General features: G+C 47.6%; 1 protein-coding gene across 1 annotated transcript; it reads left to right on the plus strand.

Moving 5' to 3' along the window:
* Window positions 1-710: 710 nt before the first annotated feature.
* TYMP (thymidine phosphorylase) lies at window positions 711-20,665 on the plus strand. Its single transcript, XM_079992814.1, has 10 exons — window positions 711-1,465; window positions 8,006-8,173; window positions 10,025-10,227; window positions 10,436-10,534; window positions 10,674-10,803; window positions 12,045-12,163; window positions 13,564-13,726; window positions 14,508-14,738; window positions 16,837-16,977; window positions 19,383-20,665. Exons 2-10 carry the CDS (start codon window positions 8,056-8,058, stop codon window positions 19,550-19,552), a joined length of 1,374 nt encoding a protein of 457 aa, XP_079848940.1. The 5' UTR covers window positions 711-1,465; window positions 8,006-8,055; the 3' UTR covers window positions 19,553-20,665.
* The last annotated feature ends 343 nt before the right edge of the window (window positions 20,666-21,008 follow it).

The raw sequence follows: 21,008 nt of genomic DNA on the forward strand, positions 1-21,008 counted from the left end.
GATCTGTCCTTCCAGTGAGCACTCAGCACTCAGAGGCTGGGATTAGCCTCTGGGAGAATTTGCCCTCATCAGAACATAAGAAGAGCTTGCTGGATCAGGCCAATGGACCATCATCTAGTTCAGCATCCTGTGTTCACAGTGACAACCTAGAGGCCTGGGGTAAACCAGAAGCAGGGTCCAAGCACAACAGGAACACTCATTCAAAGTGCTGGTACTGACCTTTAAAGCCCTAAACGGCCTCGGCCCAGTAGACCTGAAGAAGCATCTCCACCCCCAACTGAGGTCCAGCGCCGAGGCTCTTCTGGCGGTTCCCTCCCTGTGAGATGTGAGGTTACAGGGAACCAGGCAGAGGGCCTTCTCAGTGGTGGCTCCCTCCCTGTGGAATGCCCTCCCATCAGATGTCAAGGAAATAAACAACTATCTGACTTTTAGAATACAATCCTGGCAGCCGTTATTGCATGTGGAAAGACTCTTTTATTATCCTTTGGGATGTCTGTTGTCAATATATCTAACAAGAAAAACTCTTAAGACACACCTTTCTACTCCCATTTCTGGTCCCAAATCTTGTTTGGGCCTCGAATCTCATTCTGTTTGGACTTTAGCATTTTGCGGTGCAAGGGGAGAACCTGCGGCTGAGTGGACAAGTTTGGTGCAGAGCCAGCCACAAGTCACTGACCTGCCTTGGCTGTGTGTGGAACGAGCAGCTTGTTGCTTGAACAAGTAGGTGGGATCAAGTGCAAAGAGCAATCTGTTCAAGAGCCGTCATCTCCATGTCCTGGCAGGGGAACGGACTCTTTCAGAAGGTGATGGACTTGCCTTCATTGGGGGTGTTCTAAACAGAGGTCAAATGGCCCGCCACCAGCGATGCTTCATCTGTGATTCCTGCATTGCTAGATGGTCCTTGGAAGTCCCTTCTGACTCTACAGCTCTATGATTCTAGGCTGTGTGCCTAGTCCTGAATGGGTACCAGGCCTGGAGACCTCAGAGGATGACAGTAGGTCAACAGCCTTGAGGAGGAAGCAGGGCCCTCTGAATTGAGAGCTGTGGAGCCCTCTGGGCTGACATCTGGTGAAGAACCTTTGGAGGTGGAGCTGCTGGAGAAGGTGGAGTCCCCACCACCCAGTCCTTGAGAGGGTGCCAGAAGCTTCAGTTTGGCGCTGAAGGGTGTGCCAACAGACCCAGGGTTCTGCATAAGAGAGATACTCACGAGGAAGCAATCCCTGCCAGAACTTGTGACCAGGGTGTGGTTCAGGATGACAGAAGATATATGGTCTGCCTTTCGAGACTTCTAATTCTTGGAAATGCTACTGAATCTAGGCGCCCAAGCACTTTTGCCTGAATTCCCCCAGGTTCTAGGTCTTGGACGGTTGTCTCTGGCTTCATCTCTCTTTGGACCTGGACAGATTCTCTGTGCTTGACCACGCTGGGCTTGGATTGGGCTTCAGTGGCAACTCTGCCCTTGTTGGTGAGTACTTTAGGGAAGCATTGTATCCTCAGTGCCTGGAACTTTATCCCTGGGGGTATCCAAGAGGTCGATCGCGATCTACTGGTTGATCTCTGAGTGATTGCTGTCGATTGCGGGCTCCCTTCCCACCGCTGGCTCCCTTCTGATTGCTTGTTGGAAAAAGCATTGTGTTTAAAGTCTCCGCCATGCCTCTGTCCTTGCTCTGCCTGTCTGTTATGTGAAATGGGCGGTCGTTATTGCTAGTTTAGTTTCCTGTATTGCTGCATTCGCCTGTTATTGTCTGTGTTGGTTTTGCGCCTAAAAAAGCTAGACAACTTTGTCACCCCCCCAAAAAAGCTCAACAACTTTAAAGGTAAAGGTAAAGGGACCCCTGACCATTAGGTCCAGTTGTGACTGACTCTGGGGTTGCGGGGTTCATCTCGCTTTATTGGCCGAGGGAGCCGGCGTACAGCTTCCGGGTCATGCGGCCAGCAGGACTAAGCTGCTTCTGGCGAACCAGAGCAGCACACGGAAATGCCATTTACCTTCCTGTCGGAGCGATACCTATTTATCTACTTGCACTTTGATGTGCTTTTGAACTGCTAGGTTGGCAGGAGCAGGGACCGAGCAACGGGAGCTCACCCCGTCGCGGGGATTTAAACTGCCAACCTTCTGATCAGCAAGCCCTTGGCTCTGTGGTTTAACCCACAGCGCCCCTAAAAAAGCTGAACAACTTTGGTTTCCCTCCTCCCTCCAGTACCACTGCAAGTTGTTTTATACTAGGAGTAGATCATGGTCGTTAGGGCATGGGCAGGCAAACTAAGGCCCAGGGGCCAGATCCGGCCCAATAGCCTTCTAAATCCGGCCTGTGGATGGTCCGGGAATCAGTGTGTTTTTACATGAGTAGAATGTGTCCTTTTATTTAAAATGCAACTCTGGGTAATTTGTGGGGCATAGGAATTCATTCTCCCCCCCCAAAAAAAAAAATATAGTCCGGTCCCCCACAAGGTCTGAGGGACAGTGGACCGGCCCCCTGCTGAAAAAGTTTGCTGTGCCCTGCTTTATGGAGTTTGACGTGCCTGCTCTAGGGTGTGCTAGATCAGTGGTTCCCAAAACGTTTGTGGCCACTTCCTCCTCTTGGCTCCACAAACTCATGTTCAGTGCCCTCTACCTTGTAAAAAAGCATTATCCAGAAGAATAGTTTCCACCACCAACCAAGGAAGGTAACACAATAAAATTTGAATCGGTAACAATTAGTTGCACATCTGTTCCAAATCCAATTAGAACTTTAGTTTAATTAATTCAACAAAACTGATGAACTTGGTCCAGTGATACCAGCTTTTCAAAGTCTGATAGTTATTTATACCTCCAGCACACCCCAAGGGATTTATTTATTCCATAACATCTATGCACTGCCTGATTGTTTTAAAAAATAAACCCTCAAAGCAGTTTACAAAGAGAGTGGAATAAAAACATTGTCAGGAAGAATCCAGAAAGCAACTCTTCAAAATATTCAGAAAAAAATGAAACCAGCAATAAACTGAAAACCCATTCGTGTTCTACATGCCTGGGTAGACTTGTGTAAGCAAAAATGGTTTTAGCAGGCATAGCAAAATGTACGGCAAAAGCGGCTGCTTGATGGTAGGGAGTTCGAGCTTAGGTGCTGCTACACTAAAATAGATCATTTTCTTAAAAACGCAGCATGGGTATTGTAAGGATACCAGGGGGTTACTCGAGAGCAATCAGGCAAATACCTCCCTGGTTGGCTGTAAAGCCTCGTTATTGGTGCCAAAAACCCTTCACCATGCAGAGCGCCACTCTCCCGTGGCTGGCTCATTCACTGGCAGAATCTGTGAGTGGGCAGTCCTTAAACCTTCCCCAGCAAAATAGTTTCTTGACGCCCAGTCTGCGCTTCCCCTCTCTGCGCAGAAGCCTACTGCGCAAGGAGGGCGTGGGTAACGGAGGACCTCTCTCCTCCCCGCTTTGCCCAGGCAAGGTGTCCTGGCACCGCCTTGCGTCCTCCGAGCCCTGAAGCTCCTCTCCGCTGGAGGTGTGGTTACTCTCCTCCGCTGAGGAGGTGCTGCTTCCCACGCTCCTTGGGGGCTCTCTGTAATCCATCCGGCTTTTCCCCTCTCGCCCCTGAGCCGATGGCAGTTCCCTGACAGGTATTATGTAGCACCTGTGACCGGGCCAGTTCCACTGATCGAAGGGGTCAAGTGGTCAGGAAAAGCCTGGGAAGGCAGTGACTTGGAGGAGAATGTCGTGTGGACAAGGAAGAATTACTGTTCGTGAGGACAAGGAAGAAAATTGCTATCCATGTTAAATAACAGTGTGCATCAGTGCTGGATTTACGTATAAGCTAAACAAGCTCTAGCTTAGGGCCCCACTCTCTTGGGGGCCCCCCAAAAATTTAAACCTGGATGTACATTTCCAAAATATAAGATAAAAAACAAATAAAACCTACCTACAGCAACAGTGTTTTGTGTAGGCTCCTAGGATGTAAGTCATGGGCCCCACCTGCTCGCTTGCTCCCTAAAATATCACTGGTTTGCTTATTTCTATATATAGGGTGCCCACATTCTGCATGGACTGGTTGCATGTGCAATATGTGCAAATGGCTTTAGATACCTATTAGGTCCATAAATGATCATATAGCATATATTCAACACAAAAAACAGTGATAATTTGTTGTTGACAAAGGACAGCTGGACATAGAAAGGGCCCCATTACCTTCAGTAGCTTAACGGTAAAGAGTAAAGGGACCCCTGACCATTAGATCCAGTCATGGCCGACTCTGTAGTTATGGTGCTCATCTCGCTTACAGGCCGAGGGAGCCGGCGTACAGCTGGTCATGTAGCCAGCATGACTAAGCCACTTCTGGTGAACCAGAGCAGTGCACAGAAACACTGTTTACCTTCCTGCCAGAGCGGTACCTATTTATCTACTTGCACTTTGACGTGCTTTCGAACTGCTAGGTTGGCAGGAGCAGGGACCGAGCAACGGGAGCCCATCCCGTCGTCGCAGGGATTCGAACCACCGACCTTCTGATCGGCAAGTCCTAGGCTCTGTGGTTTAACCCACAGCGCCACCCGCGTCCCTTTTGGACTGTAAAAGCCAACGCCAATTTTCTTAGGACATCACTGTGACATTAACATATATGAGAGAGTGCTGGAGGGGAAATTGTTAAATAGGTTGCACAGACAGGACCCAGGGGGGTGGAGTCAGTGGGTCTATAAAACTAGTCTGAGAGGAGTTCTGGGGGGAGTTCGTTGGGAGTTGTGGGTGGGCAGTTGGTTGGGTTTCATGGGTTGGCTGGTTGGGAAAGGCAGTTGGTAATAGAGAGACAGTTAGGGCAGTCCTTGAGTGTGGGGAGGTAGCAGAGATAGAGAGAGGAACATAAGACTAAGAAAGTAAAGAGGAACACCGTTTGGAATGCTGCAAAAGTTTTGTTTTATGTCTGAAATAAAATACACTCTTCTTTATTAATTGAAAAGCTGACTGAGACTGAAGTGATTTTACCAGAGAGGACCTGGTTGGTGGCAGCGGATTAGTGGCGTACGGGTCAATAGTCCGTGAGATGACCGGGGGCTCCATACGAATGCCACAATCACTTTTTTTTACTGCAAGGGGCTCAAGGTGGCAAATATGGTTCTCCCCCTCATTTAAACTCCCACCGCTGCTGCTGACACCAGATTCCACACACACACACACACTATAGAATCTACTGGAGTTAAACTCAGGAAACAGACAAGGGGACCAGTTAGTCAATATTCACTAGGTTTATACTCTTTCCACTCCTCAAAGCAGAGTAAACATAATAAGAAACAAGCAGGAACTTTCAGGAAGAGACAACAGAACAACGGAAAAGAGGTTTTATAAGAAATTAGTCATCCCAAAGACTAACTTCTCCTTCTCGTAACCTCTGAATAGTGTAAAATCCCTAGATTAGTGGCTCACAAAGTGGGTGGTTCCATCTCCTGGGGGGGGGGGAGAGGGGAAGTCATGAGTGGAAGCCAGGCTTCAGAAGAAGAAGAAGAGTTTGGATTTGATATCCCGCTTTATCACTACCTGAAGGAGTCTCAAAGTGGCTAACATTCTCCTTTCCCTTCCTCCCCCACAACAAACACTCTGAGAGGTGAGTGGGGCTGAGAGACTTCAGAGAAGTGTGACTGGCCCAAGGTCTCCCAGCAGCTGCAGGTGGAGGAGCGGAGACGGGAACCCGGTTCACCAGATTACGAGTCCACCGCTCTTATCCACTACACCACACTGGCTCTCACAGCTGCACAAAAGCTGGTGGTGGAGGGAACTTGTTGGTATTTTGTATTTTTATATTTTTAAATGGTAATAAGAACAAGCAGAGGGGAGGACTGTCAGAGGACTGTTGGGGCTCCTGGATGAGGAACAGCGAGAGGGGCAGCAAGCTCATAATAATAATATAATAATTTATTATTTGTACCCTGGCCATCTGGCTGGGTCTCCCCAGCCACTCTGGGCGGCTTCCAACAAAGATGAAAAATACATTAACATGTCACACATTAAAAACTTCCCTGAACAGGGCTGCCTTCAGATGTCTTCTAAATGTCAGGTAGTTGTTTATCTTTTTGACATCTGATGGGAGGGCGTGCCAAAGGGCGGGCGCCACCACCGAGAAGGCCCTCTACCTGGTTCCCTGTAGCTTTGCTTCTCACAATGAGGGAACCTCCAGAAGGCCCTCGGTGCTGGACCTCAGTGTCTGGGCTGAATGATGGAGGTGGAGACGCTCCTTCAGGTATACTGGACCGAGGCCGTATAGGGCTTTCAAGGTCAGCACCAACACTTCGACTTGTGCTCGGAAACATACTAGGAGCCAATGTAGATCTTTCAAGACCGGCTGCCACTCCCAGTCACCAGTCTAGCTCAGTGACTGCCCCGGGCAGCAAAAACCGAGCTATGCCACTGGCAAGAACTTAGGTTTAGCTTAGAAAAGGGAAATAGAGGGGCGATATGAGAGCCATCTTCAAATATCTGCATGGCTGTCCCATGGAAGATGGAGCATACTTTTTTTCTCCTGTTCTGGAGGGTAGGGCTCAAACTAATGACTTCAAGTGACAAGAAAGGAGATTCCGACTAAATGTCAGGAAGAACTTTCTGACGGTAAGAGCTGTTCAACCATGGAATGGTCTCCATCGGGAGGTTGGGTGGCCCTCTATCAGGGATTCTTTAGTTGGGATTCCTGCGTTGCAGGGGTTGGACTAGATCACCATTGGGAGTAATTTCCAGCTCTATGATTCTATGAATCCTTGCAGGGCACATCCAGTATAAGGACTTCTATCAGGGTCTACAATATCCTTTTTGACCCAAGGCAACCAGAACTGGACACAGTACTCCCAATGTGGTTGCACCATAGATTTGAAGAATGGCACTGAGATTTTCAATTCCTTTCCTAATAATCCCTAGCATGGAATTTGCCCTTTTCACAGCTGCCACACAATGGAAAAACGTCTTCATTGAGCTATTCACTACAACCACCTTGAGTCCCTGACAGGAAAGAATGCATAAAATATATATATATAAATTAAATGAAAGCCTAAGGTCTCATGTTAGAATATCTGCAAATAGCAAAACTGACGGGATCAGTTACAGGAATATCAAAACAAAAAACAACTAGAGAATGGATAATATTTAAGAATTATGTAAAACTTTATTGTACAAATAACTCCATATTAGCAGAAATTGAGTGATATTTGTAAAGAAAAAGATCAAAGGAACAAAGCAGAAAGAAATGATATTATACAATGTAAACCTGTGAAATAAAGAATGTTATATCAAACAGTATAAAGAGAAGGATGGGAAGGATTGTGCTTTTAGTATGTAAATAACTTTGTCTCTTTTTAAAAAATTTGATTTCTTTGTTTCTTATCTTTGTTACTTCTTTATTTCTTTATAAATTTTCTATTTTATATAATATTCTTTTTTTTAACCTGTTAAGAGATAGTACACAATGTTTGTAAAGGTAAAGGTAAAGGTACCCCTGCCCGTAGGGGCCAGTCTTGACAGACTCTGGGGTTGTGCGCCCATCTCACTTAAGAGGCCAGGGGCCAGCGCTGTCCGGAGACACTTCCGGGTCACGTGGCCAGCGTGACATCGCTGCTCTGGCGAGCCAGAGCCGCACACGGAAACGCCGTTTACCTTCCCGCTGGTAAGCGGTCCCTATTTATCTACTTGCACCCGGAGGTGCTTTCGAACTGCTAGGTTGGCAGGCACTGGGACCGAGCAGCGGGAGCGCACCCCGCCGCAGGGATTCGAACCGCCGACCTTTCGATCGGCAAGCCCTAGGCGCTGAGGCTTTAACCCACAGCGCCACCTGTATAGACATGTTTGTATAGACATGCAAATCTTTTAATCAATAAAGAATTGATAGTTAAAAAAAGAAAAGAAAAAGTAAACCCCAAGGTCTCGTTCCTGGTCCACCAATTCTAGTTCGGGACCCACAAGCATATTTGTGAAATTAAGATTTTTTTAAATCCTCGCTTTACACTTGTTTCCACTGAATTGCATATGCCATTGCATATACCCCTGCAGTTTCTGGACGCACCACCAGCACCGGCTCTGGAGCCCCCAATTCTGGCAGCATGCTCAACATCCCAGAAATAATCCGGAAGAAGCGGGATAGGGAGAAGCTGCAGCAGGAGGAGATCATCTACTTTGTCCAGGCTGTGTCCAGGAAGGCCTTGCAGGAAGGTCAAATTGGTAAGGAAGGTTCTGGGGCTGGGGAATCAGGGGGGTGGGATTGTGGGTGGGGGAAAGAGGAGGACGCATTCAAGAATGAGGAGGAAACTCTGCAAACAGGCACAGCCAAGGCAACCCTTCCCTATGTGGGGATTTAGCCAGAACTTATTTTTACTGCTCTCCAAGAATAATGCTACAGGGTTCAAATGACGAAGCACAGGAGACTTAGGATGCCTTCATAGGGTTTGCTTAACTTACAAGGAGGCCCTCGTGGAAGCAGACTGACATTCCTGCAGCAGAAAACACAACCACTGGTCCTGCCTTCTTGTCTCTCCTTGCTATTTTTTGGAAATCTGCATTCAATTTCCTGTATCTTTCACTATGGTTGAGAGCCAGTGTGGTGTAGTGGTTAAGAGCGGTAGTCTCGTAATCTGGTGAACTGGGTTCGCTTCCCTGCTCCTCCACATGCAGCTGCTGGGTGACCTTGGGCCAGTCACACTTCTCTGAAGTCTCTCAGCCCCACTCACCTCACAGAGTGTTTGTTGTGGGGGAGGAAGGAAAAGGAGAATGTTAGCCGCTTTGAGACTCCCTAGGGTAGTGATAAAGCGGGATATCAAATCCAAACTCTTCTTATTCTCTTCTTACCTCCCTCGCATTTTGCTTGCCTTCTCTCCCCTGCTATTTGTAAGGCCTCATTGGACAGCCACTTTGCTTTCTTGCATTTCCTTTTCATGGGGGTGGTTTTAGTTGCTGCCTCCTGTATAATGTTGCGAGCCTCCATCCATAGTTCTTCAGGCACTCTGTCCACCAAGGAAATAATTACCGTATTTTTTGCACCACAACACTCACTTTTTTCCTCCTAGAAAGTAAGGGGAAATGTCTGTGCGTGTTATGGAGGGAATGCCTACGGGTGGCATGCCTACGGATTTTCCTCCTCTAAAAACTACGTGCGTGTTATGGTCGAGTGCGTGTTATAGAGCGAAAAATACGGTAATTCAAAGGAATTATGGAAACCAAGAGCTGGTTGATTTCATCTTGAGCAGCTGGAGAGCATTCTCCTGAAGTCTTGCATGCTTTTCCTTATTATATAGTTGTAAGTAGAATATCCGATGATTTCTTTAAAACTAAAAAAAGGGGGAAACTACCTAAAACTTGTGCAATCATATCTGTACAAATATCTCTTTTTAGCCATGTCTTTACAAATAGAGCTTTGGGTTAGCAGCCACAACAGAAGACTCTCTTGTGGCCTAGAATAATCACCTTGCTAGTGATCAAAAGAATTGATGCTTTTGAATTCTGGTGCTGGAGGAGACTCTTGAGAGTCCCATGGACTGCAAGAAGATCAAACCTCTCCATTCTGAAGGGAATCAGCCCTGAGTGCTCACTGGAAGGACAGATCGTGGAGCTGAGGCTCCAAGACTTTGGCCACCTCATGAGAAGAGAAGACTCCCTGGAAAAGACCCTGATGTTGGGAAAGATGGAGGGCACAAGGAGAAGGGGACGACAGAGGACGAGATGGTTGTACAGCGTTCTCGAAGCTACCAACATGAGTTTGACCAAACTGTGGGAGGCAGTAGAAGACAGGAGTGCCTGGTGTGCTCTGGTCCATGGGGTCACGAAGAGTTGGACATGACTAAATGACTAAACAACAACAACAAAGTGACCCAGCACTTCGCTGTTCTCAGAATCAGAATGGTTAAGGTTCCACAGTATGGGCAGGTTCTTAAAACAATACAAAAACCTGCACAACCTGCTGACTGAACCAAATCCAGCATGTGTGACATGCCAGGCCATGTCTGTGGCTTGTGCTAGCCCCTCTCAGAATATCTCTCTGGCTTAAGCACCTCACCCTCATCACCTGTTGTCTTCTAGGAGCGATGCTGATGGCCATCCGACTACAGGGCATGGAGCCTGACGAGACTCTGGTGTTGACGCAGGCAATGGCTACATCAGGGAGGGTCCTTGAGTGGCCGGAGAAATGGCAAGGGCTCCTGGTGGACAAGCACTCCACTGGGGGAGTGGGCGACAAAGTCAGCCTGCCTCTGGCACCAGCCTTGGCTGCCTGTGGCTGTAAGGTGAGTTGAGAAGGTTCTTCCAACCTCTCTGGTTCCCGGGCAAAAATGAAAGAGGCCCACAGCCCGTTCTCAAGCCACGATGCTGAACTAGGTCAGCCATTCAGCAGACTCCTCTGAGCTTCTTAAAGAAACACCTCCCCCCCTACCCAACTTCCTATGCTGCTCATAACCTATGACAACCCAGACTTTCCTCCTTTCCTTTCAACAGGTGCCCATGATCAGTGGCCGAGGTCTGGGCCACACCGGAGGCACGCTGGACAAGCTGGAGTCCATACCTGGCTTCGTGGTCTCCCAGAGCCCAGAACAGGTGAGGTGTCCCAGGTTCTGATGGAGACAAAGGGGCTTATGCGGTATGTGTTGAGGGTATGTGGCTGTCTGTTTCTGTCGGCCGAGAACTCTGATGACGAGAGGCCCATGCAGACAACCCAAGACTTGTTCTCTTGCAGATGAAGCAGATTCTGGAACAGGTTGGTTGCTGCATTGTGGAGCAGAGTTCAGAGCTGGTCCCAGCAGACAAGGTCCTCTATGCCCTGAGAGATGTAACAGCCACAGTGGACAGCTTGCCCCTCATCACAGGTATGGGGTGAGATCCAGTTGCAGGAGAAATTCCAGGTGCTGAGGCCCTGGCTATGGGCTTCTTCCAATCAGGCAGCTGTCAGGGAACTGTGGGCTGAGAAGGGGGAATCGCTTGGGAAATATAGAGAGCAGCCTCCAATAATGGGTAGCTGCACCTCGTCAGAGAGGGAAGATGAGGAGGGGCTGTCAGGAAACAATGAATCAGGGAGGGAGGGGCAACTTCCAAAGCTTCACTCTTTACATAAGGGAGGAAGGAAGAGGAGAGGTTTCAGGAAGTTGTTATGCTGGAGAGGAAGAAAGGAAGGGCCAGTCTCGGCAACTGACACCGAATGAGTAGGACATGCTTTTAAGAGCTCCATATTGTAAATAGTATAATGGACTTAATAAATCCTGTAAAGCTGGCTGGAGTCCAGGGCTGTTATCTCTTCTAGCACACACCAATCATCCTGACAGCAGCAGTTATGTGCCTGTAGCATAACTGACCATTATTCTTCATAATTGAAGAATTCATTACTTTGTCTAGCGTGTACCCCCCAATTGCACCCAAGGCTACTACCGCCCCCTGGATTGTTCCATCACCGTCGCCCCCTCCCCCCAGGAGACAGTATTGCCCACTTTGGGAAACACTGGCTTAGTTTTTTTCCTGTGAATATTTTTTTAAAAAATAATATTTTATTAAGTTTTTTAACAGGAAAAAGATTTCAAGACAATGAACAAAAAACACAAGAAAAATACAAAAACACAAAAATACAAGAATACAAAAATTTAAACATAAAAAGGAAAATAAAAAATAAAAAATAAAAATCCCTCTTTTTAATTTCTCACCGTTCATTTACTTATTTTCCTGACTTCCTCACACCTCCCTTTTTTGTATTCCATTTAAAAGTTGGGTCAGCAAATTCATACCCTCTTAATTTATCCTTAATTATTTATCCTCACATATTATAGCTTCAAATTTTCGTCTAATATCAATCCATTCTTGCATATTCTTATTTCACCTTATTACTAGAACCACTTCATTTCATTTCAGCGTCATCAACATTCAAAAATTTTACAATGTTTCTGTAAATAGATTTTAAATTTCTTCCAATCTTCTTCCACCAACTCTTCTCCCTGGTCTCGGATTCTGCCAGTCATTTCCGTTTTTTTCCGTGAATAAAAGCCGATAGCACTTCATGTCTCGAGTCCTCTTCCTGACCTGCAGATGTACCTGCATTCTTGGCCTCTCTCTTGCCTCACAGGCTCCATCCTGAGCAAGAAGGCTGCGGAGAACATCTCTGCCCTGGTTCTGGATGTGAAGTTTGGCAGCGCAGCCCTTTACCCCACCCTGGAGAGCGCCCAGCAGCTGGCTGAGAGCCTGGTGAGTCCTCAGAGAAGGGCCACTGGCTTCTGGGGGCTTTCAGCTCCTTCATGGAGGAGAGGGCTATCGGGGGGCTACCAGCCAGGACAGCTCTGCCCTGCCGCCATAGTCGGGGGCAGCAGTGATTCTGAATCCCAGTTGCTCTTGAATCCTGCTTGTGGACTTGCCACAGGCATCTGGTGAGAAGAACAACAACAGGATGCTGGTCTAAATGGCCTGATGCAGGAAGCCCTCCTTATGTTCTCCTTCTTGGGATGAGGATTTGGAGACCGAATGTTCTCCTTAAATCCTTCCAGTGGCAGACAAAGATGATGGACTATGCAGAATTAGCAAAGTTGACCGGTGGAATCCGGAACCAATGTGACCAAAAGTTTCAAAGAGACTGGAGTAAATTTATTGGGTATATGAATAATTATTGAAATAAATCCTGAAATGAAATTCAAAACATTTTATAACTTTCTAGATCAAAGAGACAGCGTTGACTATAAGGACATAAAAGTCACATGTGGAGGTTTTAAAGTGCGATATAAAGTCTTGAAAACAAAAAACCAATTGAAGGGATGGAGGGACGCGGGTGGCACTGTGGGTTAAACCACAGGGCCTAGGGCTTGCCAATCAGAAGGTCGGCGGTTCGAATCCCTGTGATGGGGTGAGCTCCCATTGTTCGGTCCCTGCTCCTGCCAACCTAGCAGTTCCAAAGCATGTCAAAGTGGAAGTAGATAAATAGGTACCGCTCCAGCAGGAAGCTAAACGGAGTTTCCGTGCACTGCTCTGGTTTTGCCAGAAGTGGCTTAGTCATGCTGGCCACATGACCCGGAAGCTGTACGCTGGCTCCTTCGGCCAGTAAAGCGAAATGAGTGCCACAACCCCAGAGTTGGCCACAACTGGACCTTTACCTTTATCTTTATAAAGATAACAAAAACACCAGTTGAAGGGATGGAGGGAAGTGACGAGCTCGGCAGAGCAAAGGGTAATTTTATTTGCTATTGTAATTTTGGAAATATTGTGTTAAAAAAGAAATTAATAAAAATTATATGTAATAATAATAATAATAATAATAATAATAATAATCCCACAGAGGGAAGGCAGACAGAAAATGCCTCTTGCTGAGGGGAGTTTTGGCATAAGTGGCATCCAGGGACACCTTTGTTTGTGCCACATTCTCCCCTGGCAGCCCACTGGGGAGAGACAACATTTTCATAGAAGCAAAAGAATAATTCCGGGCGGTCGTGTCTGCGTTAACTTCCCATTAGTGCAAAGGAGTTTAAAAAATTTAGGGATGTCTTTTCTTTATCTAAAGAGGGAGCAGTGCTTTCTTTCCTGGGTGCAAATCATAGAACACTTTATCCTTTACCATGTTCCGGTCTCATTCATTCATGCATTCTCTCTCTCTCTCAAAGGTGTGTGTTGGGACCCAGCTAGGGATATGCACATCGGCGGTGCTCAGCAAGATGGACGGACCTTTGGGGTCTCGAGTGGGTCACTCCTTGGAGGTCATTGAATCCCTGGAGTGCTTGGATGGACAAGGACCTGGGGATCTCCGTGAGCTGGTGACCACGCTAGGTCTGCACTGGGGGGGGGGGGGGGCACCCGAGTGGCATTATGAAACGTTTCACTATGTTGTGTTGGGAGGGAGAGAGGGAAGTTGAATGTCCATCAAGGCTGTGAACAGCGGACCTGTTGTGGCGTCCAGTCCACTTCCATTGCGCCACTCTGCTTCTCCCAGCTACAGCAGAGTATCTTGAGCAGCGGTGTGCCTATGTGGAAGGAATCTCAGCCATGCAGTAAAACTCTCGTACAACAGCTTCTTCTATTCTGTTGTTGTTGTTGAGTCATTTAGTCGTGTCCATTTCTTTGTGACCCCCTGGACCAGAGCACACCAGGCACTCCTGTCTTCCACTGCCTCCCGCAGTTTGGACAAACTCATGCTGGTATCTTTGAGAACACTGTCCAACCATCTCATCCTCCGTCATCCCCTTCTCCTTGTGCACCTCCATCTTTCCCAACATCAGGGTCTTTTCCAGGGAGTCTTCTCTTCTCATGAGGTGGCCAAAGTCTTGGAGCCTCACCTTCAGGATCTGTCATTCCAGTGAGCACTCAGGGCTGGTTTCCTTCAGAATGGAGAGGTTTGATCTTCTTGCAGTCCATGGGACTCTCCAGAGTCTCCTCCAGCACCAGCAAATAACAAATCAGCCAGGAGCAAGCGAAGGCATGATGCTTCCATAGCTGTCAACTTTTCCCTTTTCTTATGAGGAGGGCATGAGGGTGTGAGTTGGGGCTGGGGAAAGGAAGCCTCTCTCTCCATGGACCACCCAACTCATCCATTTTTCTTCCGTCTCTCCAGGAGGAACCTTACTGTGGCAGTGTGGGAGAGCCAGTTCTGTTTCCCAAGGCACTGCCCGCATTGCCAAAGCCCTGGACAATGGCTCTGCCCTGAGGACTTTCCAGGCCATGCTGGAAGCGCAAGGGGTGGAAGCCAATGTGGCCCATGCCCTATGTGCCGGGGGTCAGGAAGAGCGATTCCGGGTGCTGGGGCAAGCCTGGGCGCACGAGGAACTGGTGGCTCTGCGTGATGGTAAGGATGGGGGTGAGCTGTTAGGATTTTTAACCACCTGTGCTGCTCCAGCAAGTAGCACTATGTTTGTTTATATCATGTGAGTGCCTGAGAGCGTGAGACAGCACTGTTAAAAAGTTACCATATTTTTCGCTCCATAAGGCGCACCTAGTTTTTAGAGGGGGAAATCAAAGGGAAAAAAATCTTATTTCCCCCCCAGCCCCAAAGAGCAGAGGACAGGCGTCAATAACATCAAATATTCTCAGACGCACAAGCATGGCCTCCATCTTGAGTGCCCAGCACCTGACACAAAGTCAGATATAGGTCCTCCTTCAACTTCTCTGACTAGGGTATTTAGCCATTAAACAAGGGAGGAGGGCCTTTTCTGTGGTGGCTCCCCGTTCACAGAATGCTCTCCCCAGAGAGGCCCACCTAGCACCATCATTACATTATTACATGTCAGGCACCAGGCAAAAGCATTCCTCTTTACCTAGGCCTATGGCTCTTAAATAATCTATGGCCTGTGAAAGTGTGGGGGAGAGGACTGCTATTGTGGAGGAGTTTGGATTTGATATCCCGCTTTATCACTACCCGAAGGAGTCTCAAAGTGGTTAACATTCTCCTTTCCCTTCCTCCCCCACAACAAACACTCTGTGAGGTGAGTGAGGCTGAGAGACTTCAGAGAAGTGTGACTGGCCCAAGGTCACCCAGCAGCTGCAGGTGGAGGAGCGGAGATGCGAACCCGGTTCACCAGATTATGAGTCTACCGCTGTTAACCACTACACCGCACTGGCTCTCTGATGATTGTTTTATTTTTATGCTGTATTTTATTATGCTTTTTATTATGTTTTTATTATTGATGCTCTGTAATGTGTTCATACACACACACACACACAGCTGGTCACCCAACCTCTACTTAAAAACCTCGAAGGAAGGAGAGCCCACTAAGCATAAGTCAGGCTTCGTCAAACTCTGCCCTCCAGAATATGTTGGCCTACAACTCCCATGATCCCTAGCTAGCAGGACCTGTGGTAAGGGATGATGGGAATTGTAGTCTCAAAGCACCTGGAGAGCTGAGTTTGAGGAAGCCTGCTGTAAGGAATCCACTGTCAAATGGCTCTCACTCTTGGAATGTTCTTCCCAATGTTCAGTTGGAATCTCCTGTCTTGGAATCTGAGGCCATCGGTTCAGGTCCCACCTTTCAGAGCAGGAGAAAACAAGCTCGCTCCTTTTCCCATGCTAACCTAAGGTTACCAGAATTTTTTTCAATAGATCCGGGGACACAATCAATTAATCAATCAATCAATCAATCAATCTACATGTTCGGGATGTTGATGTTGCAGCGATGCGGTGGCAGAGGCGCGGCCGCCGCCGTGACCTCAACCGCCACGTTTCCCCTTCCTCCGAGGCTTCGATCTCCTTTCTCCATGAGCCTGGGCAGCCCCTGAGTTGTTGGTTCTTTGGTGGTGGTGGTGGGGAAGTGGTGCGTGGTGGGTCACGCATGGAAGGCAGAGAAGGAGGGCTGAGAGTGGCGGCGGCAAGGCTCGGGCAGTGCGATGCCTCCCTTCCCATCAGAGCAACCCCATTCCCATTCCAACCTTCGTGCAAGCAGGAGGGTTGCGGGGATTCCTCAGCTGGGAAGGGAGGCTTCACACTGCCTTTCAGAGCAGCCCCAATCCCATTCCCACTTTCGTGCAAGCAGGAGGGGGCTGGGATTCCTCAGCTGGGAAGGGAGGCTTCCTGTTGCCTAACTGAGATATCCCCGTCCCGCTCCTGCTTGCACACGAGTAGGAGTTGGGAGGCTGCTCTGATAGGCAGCATGAAGCCTCCCTTCACAGCTTAGTTGCTGGGGTCAGGGAAGGTGGAGGCAGCCCGGACGCTGCATCTTAGAACCCCTGCACCACCATCTTCTGAGGGACTTCTGAGCAGCTCCTGAAGCCAGCCAGAGCCAACTGCTCCGGGCTGCTGATACTGCCACTGCTGCGTTTCCCGGGGACATTAGATGAAATCCGGGGACGGAATTTGTCCGGGGACTTATTTGCAAATCTGGGGACTGTCCCCAGGAAACGGGGACGCCTGGTAACCCTATGCTAACCGCCGTCCTGACTTTCCTCCACAGGGACAGTTCAGCAGATCCTTGGCCTCCCCATTGCCCGGGTAATACATGGTCTGGGAGGCGGCCGCAGCCAGAAGGGGCAAATGATCAATCACAGAGTGGGAGCTGAGGTGCTGGTCTCTGTGGGGCAGAAAGTGAAGAAAGGTAAGAACTTCAAGTGGGGTGTGTTTGTGTGTGTGTGTGAGAGAGAGTGTGTTCATCTTCTAGTTTGGTCCGCTCTCGTACATGGGATGAGGCAGTCGGGTGTTATAAGAATTCTAAGGTCCCAAATATAAAATAAATGTTCCTAAATGTACAAGGCAAACACATACATAAGTATATAAACCTCATGTCTGAAACAGTACAGGAGAGCAATCCTAAAGTCATTTTGACTCTCCCAAACCATTTTGACTCTCCCAAATTGACCTCAAATATTTCTCTGCAAGGAGGAAGGAAATGGGGAAAGTCTCTTGCTTACCTGTCTTAAGGGCATATTTGCGTATGAATAAGGTGAGCCTATGACCTGGACTCAGGAACTAAAGTATTAACCATCACAAAAGAATGGCCAAGCTGCCCAAGTAAAGCAATCAGTGACCATTAACAGATATCCTGGCAAACAGGATTTCTGCTGTAGAGCTTTTGAGATGTATGCATGATATTTTGGGGGTGGTTTTGGGCTACAGGGTGGGCAATTTCAAAAGTCTATATAAGGGCCTGTGCACCATTATTCTGAGTGGAATGAGTGGGGGACCCTGTTGCAACAGTTTAATAAAGATCAGGCTTACTAGCTGCTTTGCTTTTCAATATTCTCTGATTGGCCTCTGTTATTTTCTCCTTCCGATAGGGGACCCACTTAAGGACTCTATACGGGCTTTTGGGTACCCCATAAGGGAAAAGGAGCAGTTTTTTTCTTACAACACAGGGGAGGCACAATCTTGATTCAGACAGCAGAGTTTCTTGGTCCAGCCCTGCCAATAGGGTGTCCTCCAAGTGTTTTGCATCACACCTTCCATCAGCCCTAGCCGGTGTGCATAGGGGTCATGGTGTTAGAATTCCTGCTCCATGACTGCAGTCATGGGATTGTTGTCTTTCACATGACAGTATATGTTTTGACTCCACAGAGTGGGAAGTGATGGAAACAGGATGTTTGTGTTACTGTGTTCCGTGAAGTGGGACTATTGTCCTTTGTTCTTTCTCTTTGCTGTCTGATGCTAGAGAGAGAGGGAGCCATCTTGCAGTGCTCCATGTGTGTTTATATGTAAATAAAGTAGATTAGCCAAAATGCTGAGTTGCTGAGCTCCGAAGTCTGCTGGCATTGATCGCTGTGATGTTCGGGCTGAAGAAAGCTTTTGAAGCTCCCGAATGATCAACCAGGAGGGAGAGAACATGCCAGTTGGGCATGTGTCTCTGTCACGGTCCTACTTGAGTGTAGGCTGAGCTCCTGATAAATGGATGATGGGATTTGTATGTAGTTCAAAACATCTATAGCATACCCACATTAGCTAGATCAAGGGAGTGGAGCTTGTTGTTGCTGAACTACAGCTCCCATGAGGCTCAGCTCCTGTGACATCAGCCTCCCTTTTCTTTCTTGGCCATAGTTTCCGTACATCTCCTCTGGTACGGGATCTGTGACTCACATCCAGATGGAACCTGTGAGCCACGCATTAGCAGAGATATGCAGAAAGCGAGGCTGTGCAGATATGTGGCATCACAATTTTATTATTTACAGGAAATCAAAACAACAAAACATGGTGGGTGTGAGCAGCGTCTCTCGCACACGTCTTCTCTGTCAGAACAAAGAGCAGAAAACAAAAGCACAAAGAACATAAGTTCTGTATCTGAGTTTCCATCCCCAGACTTTCAGCAGTGTGGAATGTAAATAAGAATCACATGACCCAAGCAATGGGAGAATGGTATCCTAACACATAGGACCAGGATGCCGAGTCAAAAAGCAACAACCTAGAAGGTTTTAAAACAGGATTGGATGAATCCATGGAGAGGAATATCAATGCTATTAGAACCACATTCACTATTCTCTGCCACTCGTTGCTGGAAGACTCAGGATAGAGAGATTTGCTCTTGTGCTCGAATCCTGCTTGAGGCATCTGTTTGGCCCCAGTGAGAACAGGATGTTAGGCTGGGTGGGCCATTGGCCTGATCCAGCAGGCTCTTCTTATGTCCTTACTGTGGGAATGTTTAGGGATGCGGGGGAGGATATATTGTCTAAGATAGCCTATCCCAATGTAGCCCTCCTTATGGGAGAAAGCCCTCTTTTCTTCTCTTGGCCTGGAGTCAAGGGTGGATCTTAGTAGTGCTGTTGTTAAGATGGCATCGATAGAGACAAGAGAGACAAGATGGTCGCCAGCCTGTGGTTCTGCTTCATTTCTACATCAGGAGAGGTCGTGTCTATCTCAAGTTACACGTAGGAAGTTTAGTCTCTGTCTTGGAAAGCAGGAAGTTCCGGCTGGAGGACTGAGACAACCTTCATGTCTACTCTAGCAATGTTGTGTTCGACTGCACCTGATTCTTACATCCCACACTTACAACTGCTTCTTTCCCCTCCCTTCCAGGGGATCCGTGGATCCGGATCCATTATGAGAATCCAGAGTTGGGTGACGCTGGCCGGCGTGAGTTGCAGGAGGCATTGATCCTGGAAGACTCTGAGCCCTTCGTTCCTGGCTCAAAGGTGGCAAGGACTATTCTCCCGCAGGGCCAGTGGGCCAGGCCAGAGAAAGATTAGCAGGACTTAAGAGGGCTGACTTCAGCCCCCTGTCAACTGTCCACAGGATGCGGGACGAGATGGGCCATGCGACTGATCATGTTAGGATCACTGCGCTTAGCTCTTGAATCATCTACAGCCTTGTAATGGGGAGATTCTTCTATTTTTTACTGAACCCATGGCAGGATGAGAGAATGTGAGTTTTGATTTGGCAGGATTTGAGTAATACTTGTACTTGTTACGGAAATTACCCGGGGGCGGGGGTGGAAAGGTACATCTTTAAAGTTGTTAAATGTTACAAATATTATGCATAAATGTATCCTTTCGACTTGACAGCTCAGGGAAGTTACCTAGCTTTAAAAATCATATAAAATCAACTCCTTTGCCAGTTTCCTTCATTCTACCGCCAATTTGCGTCATTGGCTAAGGGCTTTGAAACCACTTGGTCCCCTCCATAATCCCTCAAGCGGGAGGTCACGTACTCATAGGAAGGTACTCATTTGTGACAATCGCTGGGCAAAGGCTCTCCTCCGGACTTGCCCAGGTGCCAGACTATGCAAACCAAAGTTCTATTGTTCTTTTGCAGTAGGTGCTTAGAATGTACTTCCCAATACATATCCTGTATTTGCCTGTTCCCCTGACACATTCCTCCTATGTGAATCATGTATAACCCTCCCCTTTTCTGATGTAGTGATGATGTAGCGATGATGCTCCACGAACTGCATGCTGGGGTAAGATAGAAACTTTTAAAAGTCCTTGTCACCCCATCCTCCGGGTTCAATTCCTATTTCAACCTATTGCGCAATAAACTTTGATCTACAGCTATTTGCTCCGGTTGGTGGCTGGACTCCTTCCTTTATTCCGCAGGGACCCACGGGCTCTGCCCAACAAGCTGGGTGACTGAGCAGCCTCACACCTAGATTTTTCCATAACAGTACTAAAATAACTAAGGTAAAAATGGATTTCTTTCAGAAAAATGGAGAAATTATATGATGCAGTAGATAAAGTTTGATGATGGAAACCAGGGAGGGGTGGAGGGAAGTCTAGGGAATCCTAAATGTTGATGATTATGATTACCGTTTGAATTCAAATGTATAGTGTAAAACTGAATTTAAAAAATGTGAAAAGAGAAAATGTGAGTTTTGCAGTGCTCCCCCCCTTCCCTTATAGAGGTGGCACAATGCAATTTTTGTTGCATGTTTTGAAATTTGCAGTATATTTCCATGTCCTGTGTTGTCATAACGCCCATTCTTGAATGGCACTCAGGTCCATTTCTGAGACGTTTCTGCTGTGTATGCTTAAGAAAACCGTTATTAGGGGTACTTTCAGAATTCTGCTACTATGCGGGTGGAATTTAGTCATGTGCTGGTGTGATAAGATTTTTAAGGTCTCTGATATATATTAAATGTTCATAAATGTACCAACCAAGCACATACATAGATCAGCACAGGAAGACCTGAAATCATTTTTGATTCCC

The sequence above is a fragment of the Podarcis cretensis genome, assembly GCF_951804945.1.
Source record: "Podarcis cretensis genome assembly, chromosome: 10".
Classification (NCBI taxonomy): Eukaryota; Metazoa; Chordata; class Lepidosauria; order Squamata; family Lacertidae; genus Podarcis; species Podarcis cretensis.